Below are 14,473 nucleotides of genomic sequence, written 5' to 3' on the forward strand. Positions count from 1 at the left end.
TGCTAGTGCAAATAATGCGGAACATCTTCAAGTGTTTATGAGGGTCTTCATTTTTCAATCCATGAAAGGTGATGGACCAAACTTGACTTCAATTCTAAACCTCCTTCCAAAACAAGGTAATTGATACCGGTTGGTGTTTTTGTAACATCAATTTCCATCATTTTCATCAAGGTTCTTTCGGGAGATTCTCCTCCGTCCCCCATTGCAATTGGGTTTATGATGGGTGGATTTTGTTGTAGGGGTGGTGTTTTGGGAATTTCTTGGCGAAGGTTGGGACTAGAATCAGGTTCGGTGTCACTAGAGGAAGCGATTTCAACCTCCGGGTCCCCGTGAGGATTGGAAGTTTGACCACGTTCTATTTGTTTTTCTTTTGCCAAACGCCTTGCTTCTTTTTCAATTTTCAGGTTATAAATCAAAGCACCTGTACGTTGAGATCTGGGTATAGAGAAACAAATTGATAAAAAATAAACCAATCCTCGAAAACGACATCAAAATTTAGTGGTTGTCGAGTCCAACAAAATAAATATCCTAAATATTTTACACTAAAATAGTGTATAGTGGTAAAGGGGTCGAATCCGTGTAGATTGGTTCAATTTTGTGGATTTATGAAAAATCTTTCTGCAAAAGTACTTGTAAAATGACAATGAAATTAAAACTTGAATTAAAATGAAACTTGAATGGACATTTCAACAAAAATAAGAGTTTGATGTAAAATCAATAAGGGAGAAATGGTTGACTTAAGGTTTCCTCACTTTGACTTTTGATGGACAGATCATTAGAATCTAATGGTGCAATACTTGTTTTGAATCCTTAATTTGGCTATAGTAATCCAAGAAACTTTAGATTACCTAGACTTTTTCTTAGTTGTTAAAATGGTTAGAGAAGCTCATAACAATTTCCTTAGTTAAAGTCACAATTCCCATTAAACGTGTAATTAGTGAAAGTCAACTAGCATTAAGAATCAAAAGTCACCAAATCCAAGAGAAGTTAAATGCTTTCACTACCATGTAGGAGAAAATATTTTTATGTTTGTGTGAAGTAAAACTAACACAAGAATCACTTGTTTCTTGCTAATTTGAAGATCCTTTACTTAATCAAGAAATTAGCCAATTAATCACCACAAGCATATTTAAACTCATGAATAAAATCATACAAGTAGTAATAGTATGTTAAAACATAAAAGATTCAAGAACAAGTTCATGGAGTCTTCAACATTCAACAAACATTCAAAGGATTCCACAAAATTCAACCAAGTTTTGTTTAGCCTAGTATGGCTACACTCAAGAAATCAAGATAAGAAAGATTGTACCAAACATTCACCAAGATTAAGAGGTGAAAAGAGGATGTTCTTCAAGTATTCTTGGCCTTAAAAACCTTCAAAATCTCTAGAGAAAAATCTCCAATTTCAGATGTGAAAGAGTGTAGAAAAGTGGCACACCAACCTTCCCCATATAAACTTCTAATTGAAATCCCGAAATTGCCCCTGATATGTCGTGCGCGGCCGCGCAGCCTTGTGCAGGTGGCATCAGGTTGTGGGTTTCTTTAAGTGTTGGGCCTCCACAACTTAGCCCATTGGCCCAGTTCGAGTCCGATTAGCTTCTAGCCCATTTTTCTTCAAGTTCTCTTTATTTTAAGCCAAAGATGGCTTCTCCAAACGATCCATAGCTTCCGTAATCTCCCGATCATCAATCCCCGCACGCTCGAATGTTCTTCCATTTTTTTTTGCAAATTTAAAATTTCTTTCTTCCAAGCCTTCAAATAATTGACAATGCCCACTTCATACATCATCTACATAGTTATCAAACCCAAAATTCTTGATGACTTCTAAGACCAGTCGCTTCCCAAAGATCCTGCTCTGCTACTCTCCTTAAAACCTGCATTTATGCTCACGAAATTCGAAAGTACCCGAAAGTAGTCATAAAATAACAAAAAGGAAAAGATGCATGTAAATTAACTAAAATATGAATAAAATAAACTAAAATAAACTATAAAAAGAAGTAAATAAAATAAACTATCAATTATCTTTTGGGATATCTAGCGATCCTATTATCTTTTAGGATGTCTAACGATCCTATTATCTTTTAGGATATCCACCGATCCTATCTTTTTATCTTTAACGATGTCTAACGATCCTGATTAACTATTTTTTGGGATATCTAACGATTCTAACTTATTTTATCTACCATTCTATGACGTCCCTAATGGTTGTCTGATCTCTAAGGTGATCAAATGTATTACCATTATCCCTCATAATTGACGTTGTTTGACTAATAATTTGCCCATGACGCTTCATCGGACGTCGAATAGTGAATAATAAGAAAGTTATTATGTCGAGATTGTAGCTAGCAATCGCTGGTGGGTTGTCAGACCCAGTATAGATCTATACATATCTTCCTAGCTCTTGCAAGATTAACAATTATAAGTATCCAGGAATGCTGAATTTAATCAAGGCCTTTGGATGAATATTACCAACTCAATAACGCATTGACCTTACACATTTTATCTTTTATCTTTTATCCTTTCTTGGGATATCCTAAAACTATCACAATATACATCTTTTATCTTAATTTGATACTTATAACTTTTTATCTCATAATTATTTTGTATATACAAGTATATATATATATATATATATATATATATATATATATATATATATATATATATATATATATATATATATATATACCCTAGTTATGATTATTTGAAAATAGGATATTCAGGCAGAGTAACAACTAGGTACAGTACATATCCCTATATTTAACCAACATAACTTATAAATACTACATTATCCTAGGGAATTGGCCATAATAACATCTAGGTATTATCTACTCCTAAACTATCAGGCATCATATCTCTTATACATAATATCATAGCTTACAACTAGGAATAGTCTATACAGCTATATTATCCTAATGTTTTAAGCTTGAAAATGATTTTTATATTTATAAGCATAAATATATTTTGATAAAACCATTTGATAAAAATGTATTCCGCCCCAAAGATCATTTAAAATAGTGAAATAGGGGTCGTGAACTCACCCTAGTCGCATGAAACTTTTTTTTTCTATATAAACAATTTTTTTTTACAAAACATCGTTGTTCAAAAAGGTTTTTTATGTTAAAAATGTCTTTTTTGTATAAAGTTGGTCCAAAAGGTTTTTCGCATAGTAGATTTTTTATGTGAAAATATGATTTATACAAAAAACATATTTTCACATAAAAACCCTATTTTTTTAAAAAACATATTTTTGCATAAATAACATATTTTTACATAAAAAATAAAGATATTTATAAAAATAATTTTTGACATGTTATTCATTTTTGAATTCTACAGGTGTACAAACAAAAATAATTTTTTAAAAGACAAAACTATGAAAATGGTCCCTATGGTTGTAAAAAATTTGTGAATTTGATCCAAAAAACTTTGGTGGTGATCAATGGTCCAATTTTAGATACCTCATGTGCTTTTGGTCCCTATGTTTTGTTTTGTTTTGTTTTTTTTTTTGATTTTTTTTTTTGTTTTTTTTTTTTTGTTTTTTTTGTGGTTTTAGTCCACACCCTATCCGAAATGACGAAAATTCTCTTGATAATTCTTTTTTAATTTCTTTTAATTATTTTATTATTATGTAATTAAAAAACCAAAATAAAATCCCACTTACCCACCCACTCCTCCTAATTTCTTTTTAATATTTGGTACCACCATCTCGTCACTACCACAGTTGGATTGCCAACCACCTCACCTGAACACCACCATTCTTCTTTAACACCTACTATATCACCCTCACTGGAACCTCCATAAACCACCCTTATACCTCCACCAACAACCACCAACATCACATTAAGATCCAAAAATAAAAAATGGCTCTATAAATCAAATTATCCATCGAAATTGGAGGAAGGTGGAAGTGGGGAGGGACTGGAGGTGGGTTAAACAATGTTTGGATGAACAAGATTGGTTCTGGTGGTAGGTTTATTTCGAATGGAGAAACAAATGAGCGGTGGTGGTTTTTCACAGCAATGGTGGGGATGGTGGTTGATGAGATTTTTCGCCCGTCTGGGCACCAACATTCGTCTCCTTAGCTTTGTTTATGCATAGAAATCCAACCCCTACTCCCTTATTGAGTCACTGTCTTCCCTACATCACCTTAACCCTAAAACCCACAATTACACCACCATCATCAACCTTGAGCAGAAGAGTACTTGAAAATGGTGGATTGAAATTTGAGTTTGAAGGCATTGATTATGGTCACAGGGTACCCTAACTTGACCATCAGTTCTGTGGTTTAGGGTTTGCAAACCCTAGCTCCATCAACAATGAAATCTATGTCAGATGTGATGGGGACGAACTGCCTGAAAGATAAAATAGGGTGAAAGATCATATAAGAATGATAGCAGTCGTTTCCGGTGAGATATGCGGCTGCCGATGGTTGTTCCAGACATGAACCACTCACGCATCATCAAACATTTTTGGACTGAAGCCACATTTTTTTTTGTCAACCGCAAGAACTATTTTTGCAAATTTGTCATTTAAAAAACCAAGATATTTAACTGTTTAAAAATAGTTTTTTTTTTTCAAAATATTTCTCCAAAAATAAATATTCAGTTTTTAGTCATACAACTATTTATACTCTTTAAAAAGTATTTTAATAACAATGCTTATTAATCTATCTTTGCTGTTTTTTTACTTATTAATTAACACATATATGTATTAATAAAATACATACCAATCGACCATCTCTTCGTTAATAATAATATATTTTATATTTCTAAATTTTAAGTAAAAGATAGTAAAAACTATTCAACCAAGGTTTTCTATTTTTTTCTATTTTTATATAAACCAATAAATAAAAGAAAAAAAATTATAAAATTAAAACTAATATTATTAATAACAACAAACATAAAAACCTACCAAGCAGTAAACATAACCAACTATGTTTATTTATTTATTATTTATAAAAACCCTTCTGTGCGAAAATCTTTTGGACCAACTTTATATAAAAAAACATATTTCTAGATGTAAAAAGTCTTCTTTAACAAAAATGTTTTAAAAAAAAGGTTTTTATATATATTTTTATATAAAAATATGTTTTGTTTGTATGAATATGATTTTATAAAGCGAAAATAACATATTTGAAAAAAAGGTTTTAAAAAATAATTATGTAAAAAAAACTAAATATAGGATGAAATTGTTATAAAATTTTAAAATCTAGCCAAAAATGTAAATTTTCGACCAAATTTGTAATAAAATTTAAAACCTGGGCCGAAAATATAAAACTGTAAAGTGGATAACCTGGTAACTGAAAAAATGATGAAAATGAATACATTTACTGGTATTTGGGACTTAATCATAAAAAAATATATAGAATTAATTGAATATAAGGTCAAAATGTAAAATATAAAGAGTTTATAGTAGATTTCCATAAGGAAATAACCTAGATTTTCCCGGTTTTAACAAATCCTACCATGTCGGAAATGGGTGCATTTTGAGCTATTTCCAAATAAATTTATGTTTCACTAGAAGTACAATTTCTAATCGAAAAGTATATTTTCAGATTCAAATTTCATACTCATATTTCGTGTTTTGGATTCCGAATTGCAGACATAAAAATTAAGTTCTCTGAAATTTCAAGAATAAGCCAAAAATTTTGAGAAAACATTTTATTTTTACAAGAATTACACAATATGTTAAAGGAATATAACAAATGGAAAGTAGACACCATACAAAAGAATAAAATGTGATATTGGTTGATAAATTGGTGATACTATATATTTCAAAAAATGACCATTTCTAATAGAGTTTTTACAATGTGATTGATGCAAATGAGAAGAAAAATACACGATATATATTTACTGAAATCCCAAATGTCCAAAAATTAAGAGGATGTTTAATTTCTCTTCCAAAAATAATGGTTATTTTTGCAAATGCCCAAAAATCAGATCATTTTCTTATATTTTCCAAATTATGTGACTAGTTTTGTAAATGTCCCTATTTTAAGGGTTTGGAGGTGATAGTATGAAGAAATGTGATGACTAATAATGAAACTCTGAAAATTGAGTAAATATATAACAGATTATAATCACTTTCTTATTGTTTTCACTACCTCGTTAGTCTATCCGAAGAACTGGGAGAAACAGAGTGAACGGTAGCTACCTACTCAAATCGATCCAAGTTGAAAGAATAAATTAAGGATAAATACTATTGAAGTTGAAGTATAATCTCGCAAAGTAAAGAGATAGAAAGAGTTTCAGCTAAAGTTTGGTGTTGCTGGGAATTTGAGGTACGTTCCTCAAACTGATAAATTGATGAATTATACTATAAGTTACCAAGAAAGAAATGGATGTGTTAATGAAGTTCTATGTAATATGTTGAGTAAATTTTATCAAATAGTTAAAAAATGTCGATCCGGAATGTGAGAAACCTATTTTGACCTAATTTAGTCAAAGTTGTGAAATTTTGGAATTAGTGTGGTTGGATGATCAAATTAAACAATCTGTGAAGTTAATATGGTGTTGTGTATGTTACAAAAGAATGGAATTTGGAGGAAAACGAGTCTAATGATGTGTGTATGCGTTGTGGATACTAAAAGAAAGTGAAACAGGGGGTTGGTCCCTTGTGTGCTGCTTTGTGTTTGTTGAGAAAATACACGTATGCTTGCCACTGTTTGAATTTGTGTATTGCTACGTTTAAGCACCAAATACTTATAGGAAACTCCTTATTAGTACATAACATTACAATTTGATCAATGATACTAGTCAATTACTGATTACCAACTGTGGTGTTTCAAATGGAGTCTGGTTAGTGATGAAAATTTAAACATAGGCAGAGGATATATGGTTGGGACGTTTTGGTGATTTCAAGTTAACTTTCTAAATCAGATACAAGTTATATGTGTCGGTGGGAAAGCAAAAGTTCGTAATATAAGCATTTTGAAATGCATATATTCGTGTTGTATGTTTATACAATGATATAATAGTAAATCAATAGACTTATACTTAATACAATCGTAGTAAATCAATAGACTAATATTTAATGATGGTTACGAGTGTGCATTTTAGTAGATGGTATCGTTGTAAAAGTTATAATATAGTGACTTAATTAGTGATGTCCTCTTGGAAGGCTATGTAAAGCATAATATGTATTTTTATGTTTTTTAGAAGTATAATTAGATTTTTTTAGTAGTACATATCTGTATTTTTACGTTTTTAGAACTATAACTATGACTTTTTCATATAAACATGCTTTTGATTGATATGCTTCTACATACATTTCTATACTTCTAGAAGATAATTAACATTTCTAAAAAATATATTTATATTTCTAAAAAATGTAAAAATGAGTATTTATACTTCTAAAAAAACATATTTATACAATGTTTAGTTAAACTTTTTCTCGTGTATAGTTATGTTTTTTCTACATGAATACGTATAATATGAAAAAAAAATCATACTTCATGAAAACTTAAAGGATTTTTGAACTTAAGGCTTTCTTTTTTGCAAATTTGAGAATGTACAACGTAAATGGGATGGAGCATTACAGAATAATGAACAAAAATCATGTTTGTTTGCCACAAAGGAACGAATGGAGCATTATCTCATGGAATGCAATTCCTTCTTGCATGATTTTCATTGCATGGTGGAGGGGTGTTCTTTATTTTTTTTTTCTCGTTCTTTTAGGGAATGGAATGACATATTTTAATTATAAATTACTTTTGTTCATATAATATTCAACAATACTAATCTTTCTTATTAAATTTTAATATGTTAATTAAACTATTTTTTTGGTTTTTATATTTTTATAAATATATTTTATGATTACATGCTAGTTTTGAGTTTGTAAACAATATTGTAATTGATATATATATATATATATATATATATATATATATATATATATATATATATATATATATATATATATATATATATATATATATATATATTACTATTTGAAATAAACATAGAACATAAGTTAAACGAAATGAAATATGCTTATATGTATTTTGTTTAAGGATATACCTTTATTCGATTAAATACAATAACATTTTTTTATTGATCAATTTAATTTTTATTTAGTTTTTAATCTAATGCATAAGAAAAACCATGTGTGAATGACTCATTCCATTTTTTCAACCAACCTAACATGACTATGAAATGTAATGATCAATTTGATTACCTCATTCATTCCATTACTTCGAGATTCCATTCCGATCATAGCAAACAAAATTACTTTTTCATTATTTTCACTATGTGGTTAATCGATCTAGAAAATTGAGAGAAAAGAGTCAAGCTGTGGAGCAAATCCTATGGAAATTGAATTATGAGCTTTTAAAGTAAAGAGTTGAGAAAGGGAGTTTGCTTAAGTTTGGTTTTGCTGTGAAATTTCCTCCACTTATTTTAAGAAAAATCTCAATGTAGAATATTGAGTAAAAAATTAGTTTTTATAATGTGATGGTAGAAAACTAACTCACATTATCTCACTACTAGAAAACATGGTGTTTTCCTACGGAAAATAGCTACGGAAAATTTCCGTAGCTAATTAGCTACGGAATTGCTACGGATCAGCTACATAATGGGATGCCCTAGTTTGGTAACGGAATAGCTACGGAATAGCTACGGAAGCGGGTCCGTAGCTATTCCGTAGCTAATTAGCTACGTAATAGCTACGGAATACCTACAGATGCGAATCCGTAGGTATTCCGTAGCTAATTAGCTACGGAATAGCTACATATGCAAATTCGTAGCTATTCCGTAGCTAATTAGCTACGAAATGGCTACGGAATACCTACGGATACTAATTACCTACAGATTAGCTAAGTAGCTACGGATTAGCTACGGATTTTTCTTATTTTCATTTTTTCGGGCACTAAACGTCGTTTTTTTCGCTTCGTTTTTTTCACACCTCTACTATACATAATTATCTTTATTTTCACCAACATGTAGCTATTAATATCGTTCACAAAGTTGTGTGCCCTTTGGGATCAAGTACTTGTTTCACAGTTTAACATTGTAATGCATATACTTTTCATCAACTTGTGATGAATTATGTTTTTATATGTATATTTATACACATGAATGAGTTATGGTATATGTGTACGTGTATATGTGTATGTATATATACGTGTTTGTGAGATGTATGTGAACGTATTCATACGTATTATAGTGTTAAACCATTAAACGAACAATGGATCATGTATGTGCACGCGACTTTATCAATGATATTAATAGCTATAAGTTGGTGAAAATATAGATAATCGTATATAATAGAGGTGTGAAAAAAACGAAGCGAAAAAAACGACGTTTGGTGCCCGAAAAATCGAAAATAAGAAAAATCCGTAGCTAATCCGTAGCTAATTAGCTACGGATTAGCTACGGATTTTTCTTATTTTCGATTTTTCGGGCACCAATTGTCGTTTTTTTCGCTCCGTTTTTTTCACACCTCTACTGTACATGGCTATGTATATTTTGACCAACTTGTAACTACTAATATCGTTCATAAAGTCGTGTGCCCCTTCGGGATCAAGTACTCGTTTCATTGTTTAGCATTGTAATGTTTATACTTTTCACCAACTTGTGATGGATTATGTTTGTATATGTATATTTATATACATGAATGAGTTGTGGTATATGTGTACATGTATATGTGTATGTATATGTGTTTGTGAGATGTATGTGTACATATTCATAAACATTATAGTGTTAAACCATTTAACGAACAATAGATCATGTATGTGCACGTGACTTTATCAATGATGTTAATAGCTATAAGTTTGTGAAAATATAGATAATCGTATATAATAGAGGTGTGAAAAAAACGGAGCGAAAAAAACGACGTTTGGTGCCCGAAAAATCGAAAATAAGAAAAATCCGTAGCTAATCTGTAGCGAATTAGCTACGGATTAGCTACGGAATTCTAACGGAAAGCATATTCCGTAGGTAATTACCTACGGAATAGCTACGGAATATGCTTTCCGTTAGAATTCCGTAGCTAATCCGTAGCTAATTAGCTACGGATTAGCTACGGATTTTTCTTATTTTCGATTTTTCGGGCACCAATTGTCGTTTTTTTCGCTCCGTTTTTTTCACACCTCTACTGTACATGGCTATCTATATTTTGACCAACTTGTAGCTATTAATATCGTTCATAAAGTCGTGTGTCCCTTCGGGATCAAGTACTCGTTTCATTGTTTAGCATTGTAATGTTTATACTTTTCACCAACTTGTGATGGATTATGTTTGTATATGTATATTTATATACATGAATGAGTTGTGGTATATGTGTACATGTATATGTGTTTGTGAGATGTATGTGTACATATTCATAAACATTATAGTGTTAAACCATTTAACGAACAATGGATCATGTATGTGCACGTGACTTTATCAATGATGTTAATAGCTATAAGTTTGTGAAAATATAGATAATCCTATATAATAGAGGTGTGAAAAAAACGGAGCGAAAAAAACGACGTTTGGTGCCCTAAAAATCGAAAATAAGAAAAATCCGTAGCTAATCCGTAGCTAATTATTTAATTTATACGTTAAACGTATATTATTTTAATTGTTTGTTTGTGTGTTAACCACATTTTTAATTTTTTTTTAATATTATTATTATTATTGAAAAAAAATAATGAAAAAAATAATAATAATAGTGAAAAAAAAGTTTTAAGACTTGAATATTGAAAAGAAAATAATAATAATAATAATAATAATAATAATAAGCACACACATACATACGATATATAAAAAAAAGTTTTAAGACTTGATTATTAATAATAATAATAATAATAATAATAACAATAATCGAAAAAAGAAAGTGCATAAAATTAATAGGAGACAAACTCAGCAAGGATGTGGCATGCCCGGCCAGATGGTAATTGTGTTGCTTAGTTACGTAGGAGACTCGAGTTCGATTCTTACTCCACCCGTGTTTTTCTTTATTTTTCCAGAAATAAATTAAAAGTAATTGGAGTCTAAACATTTAAGGAAGTGGCATACCCGGCCGGTTGGTAAGACCATTGGTTTGAGACGGTGTAATTGTGTTACTGTTTAATTGTATTTGGTTTGATAACAAAGACGGTGTAATAGTCAACAAAAACAAGTTGATTGATGTCAAATACAACTCTCGACTTCAAACTGACGACCCTTTTTGTTTGGCATCACAAGCAGAACAAGTGTTTTATACACCATACCCTTCAATGACAAGGGAGACTAAAGATAAGTGGGCAGTGATCAAGACAAAACCAAGAGGGGTATTTGAAGTTACCGAAGCTGAAATGGAAGCAGATGAAATCTTTCAGGATGAAGAACGATTTGAGTCACCCCTTACTGTAACTCGTGCAGAACGATTGTGCCTAGCCTCAACTACTAATACGTATGAGCAAATATCTGACGACGAGAATGAGAGAATTAGGGAGGAAGACGAAGAAGTGGAAGATTTTGAAGTCGAAGATGATGAAAACGAGTTGTATTATTCAGAAGAAGAATTTGAAGATGAAGATGATGAGGACGGATGTTAGGAGAATTGTCTTTTTTTGATGATAAGAGCATTGTATTTGTTGATGTTAAGAGCATTGTCTTCTTTTTTAAAACCTTAAAATTAAATGTTGTTTTTTTAATGATTTTGGTTTGGACATATTGTTATTTTAAACATTTCTTTTGTCATAACTTATTAATCATATATTATATAACTGACCATTCTTGTTCTATTAAATGCAGCATGTCGGGTAATAGACGCAAGGATAAAGGCCACAGTAACAACTCTTTTTCTGGTAGTGCGAGGCATAGGGTGGGGAGGGCATCCCCTAATTCTACCGAAGAGCCACGTATGGCTGATCCTTTAGCAGACTTGGCCGGGATTCTTCGCCGTCGGGCTCGAGAGACGGGTCAGATGCCCCAGGTCCCACATACGGATTATAGGCCTCAGCTCCCACCACAGACGGATTACAGACCTCAGTCCCCACAAATGTTTTTGAGGACAGGTGGTAATGATGGGTTTGAGGACTATTGTTTTGAGGGTGCAGATGCAGAGGCAACTTTTCGGTCACCACATACCCCACACACACCGATGGCACCGAACACGCCATTGACGCCGCATGGCTCCGCCTCTAGAGGCATTTCAGGAGGTCACGACTCGAATGCGAGTGATTTTCACGCCTCATCGTTGCCCCTCATCAGACGACATGGGGAAAAGTTAGTGTTTTCATCATTTAAAGCTTAATTTCTTGGTGTTATAATTATACTTATATAGTTTTTTCAATATTGTAGGTTTGGGGATCAAAAAATCCACAACGCGTGTATTCATCTCTTTTGGGAGAATTTAGATCATCCGTGGGCCCAGTTCAGTGATATTCCAAATGAGGCTCTTCTACAGATGTTTTCGCGTTTCGGGGTAATATATTAAATACTTGTTATTATATCTTATACTCATTTGTTTTTAGTTTGTATTTTTAAATTTACTTGTTATCTTTTACAGACAATGTATAGGTGGTATTCACAAGAGAATGAGAACATATTTGATGCATTCAAGTGTGTCCTCAAGGATAGATACAGAGATAGGATGAAAGGTATCAGGAAACAATCTGCCGACATGGCACGAAATGATGGGAAATCCCTCCCCCCAAAGTTTTGTAGCTACTATGATGGGATGCATAACTACCGCCCCGAACGCGTACCGGAGACTGTGTGGCAACGTTTGTGTGATGTAACGGATATGATACATTATTATTTTTTTGTTAAGTTTTTTATTTCTTATTATATTATTGTATATATATATATATATATATATATATATATATATATATTCTTTTCACAGCATTGGTCCACAGAGAAGTGGCAAAAGAATTCAAAAATCGCTCAGCAGAACCGCAACACCGCAGATTCTAGTGGGTCAACAGCAAGACACACTGCGGGTAGTATAGGATTTGACCAGCACCGTAGGAAATTAGTAAGTATCACAATAATAAATTTTATTATTCTTATTTTGTTATAACACTAACTACATTAATTGTACGTTGACTTTTATGTAGGAAAAATTGATGGGTAAACCACCCACACAATATGATGTTTTCGTGCAGACGCATGGCACCGCCGAGTCAAAGAAAAAATATTTTGAGGGAAATCATGAAAATATTGAATATTGCTCGCAGACGGCCAAAGAAGCACTAGTAACTTATCTTTATCATTTATGTATATTGATTGTCTCATTTTTGTATATGAAAATCATGTTTTTTGTAATTTGTAGGAGGGGTATCTGCATGGGTTGGTCAACAAATTTGGTGAAGATCCTTCAAATCGTAAGGATGATGTAGATGTATGGGAGGAAAGCCAACTTAGAAGAAAAGGAAAGAAGAAGGGTGCTATCTATGGGATAGGAGCATCGGATATACATTTTTTGGTTTTAGGGACTCCATCTTCCCAATCCACCCAGTCCACCCAGTCGGATAGCACACAACAAGAGGTATGTTGATAATACTAATTAAATTGATAATAAACAAAAATATGTTGCTAATATGGTTAAAAGCTAGGTAGTTTGGTGAGAATATTGATTAAATTGATAATAAACAAAAGTATGTTGCTATTATGGTTAAAGGTTATGTAGTTTGTTGATAATATTGATTAAATTGATAAAAATAAATATATGTTGCTATTATGGTTTAAAAGTTAAGTGTATTGCTATAATTATAAATTAAAATGCATTGTTACAATAAACTAAAATAAATTGCTATTATTGTTTAAGTATTGAATTGTGTCACCATTTTTTAGGTTGATAGGTTGCGTGCACAAGTTTCTGTCATGGAACAACAACAACAACAAATGAAAGAACAAATGGAGATGGTTATGAGGATGATAAATATGTCTGGAAATCAACCCCATGGTCCCCCCGATAATCCACCCGAGGACAATTGATAAGTATTTTGGAACAATTGATAACTATTTTGGAACAATTGAATTTGTAAACACTTGTATTGTTTGCTTGTTTTGTTATGCCTAATTTGTATGGTACTTGAGACATTTGTATGGTATTTAAGACAATGGAATTGAATGTGTCAAAGTTGGTATTAGGGACATTTTTTGGTGTATTTTGGACAAATTGAATTGATATGGTATTTGACAAAAAATGGAAATTTTTAAATTTTTAAAATTTATTTTTTTTGATAAAATGAAATTAGCTACGGACTAGCTACGGAAATCCGTCGCTAAATAGGTCCGTAGGTATTCCGTAGGAAGAAAGTCAATTTTAGTCAAAATTGAGTTCTGTCGTTAATCCGTAGGAAATCCGTAGCTAAACAGTTCCGTAGCTATTCTGTAGGAAAACACTTGCGTAGGTAATCCGTAGGAAATCCGTAGCCATGCTATTCCGTAGCTATTCCATAGGAACATACACCCGTTGGCAATCCGTAGGTATTCCGTAGCAATTACCGGCCGTAGCTATTCCGTAGGAACATACACCCGTTGGCAATCCGTAGGTATTC

At 31.8% G+C, this 14,473-nt stretch overlaps 1 protein-coding gene across 1 annotated transcript; it reads left to right on the top strand.

Annotated features, from left to right (window-relative positions):
* Positions 1-6,097: 6,097 nt before the first annotated feature.
* Positions 6,098-14,052, top strand: LOC128127612 (uncharacterized). Its single transcript, XM_052766257.1, has 8 exons — positions 6,098-6,280; positions 11,718-12,191; positions 12,267-12,390; positions 12,475-12,702; positions 12,814-12,945; positions 13,028-13,165; positions 13,243-13,458; positions 13,764-14,052. The coding sequence occupies exons 2-8, from the start codon at positions 11,719-11,721 to the stop codon at positions 13,905-13,907; spliced, it is 1,455 nt and encodes a 484-aa protein (XP_052622217.1). The 5' UTR covers positions 6,098-6,280; position 11,718; the 3' UTR covers positions 13,908-14,052.
* The last annotated feature ends 421 nt before the right edge of the window (positions 14,053-14,473 follow it).

The sequence above is a fragment of the Lactuca sativa genome, chromosome 8, assembly GCF_002870075.4.
Source record: "Lactuca sativa cultivar Salinas chromosome 8, Lsat_Salinas_v11, whole genome shotgun sequence".
Lineage (NCBI taxonomy): Eukaryota > Viridiplantae > Streptophyta > Magnoliopsida > Asterales > Asteraceae > Lactuca > Lactuca sativa.

Bases quoted from the DNA above. Each gene is read 5' to 3' on its own strand.
- LOC128127612 (XM_052766257.1), top strand. From the start codon at position 11,719: ATGTCGGGTAATAGACGCAAGGATAAAGGCCACAGTAACAACTCTTTT. The intron at 12,192-12,266 runs GTTAGTGTTTTC...TCAATATTGTAG, and splicing joins ATCAGACGACATGGGGAAAA to GTTTGGGGATCAAAAAATCC. The intron at 12,703-12,813 runs GTAACGGATATG...TTCTTTTCACAG, and splicing joins TGTGGCAACGTTTGTGTGAT to CATTGGTCCACAGAGAAGTG.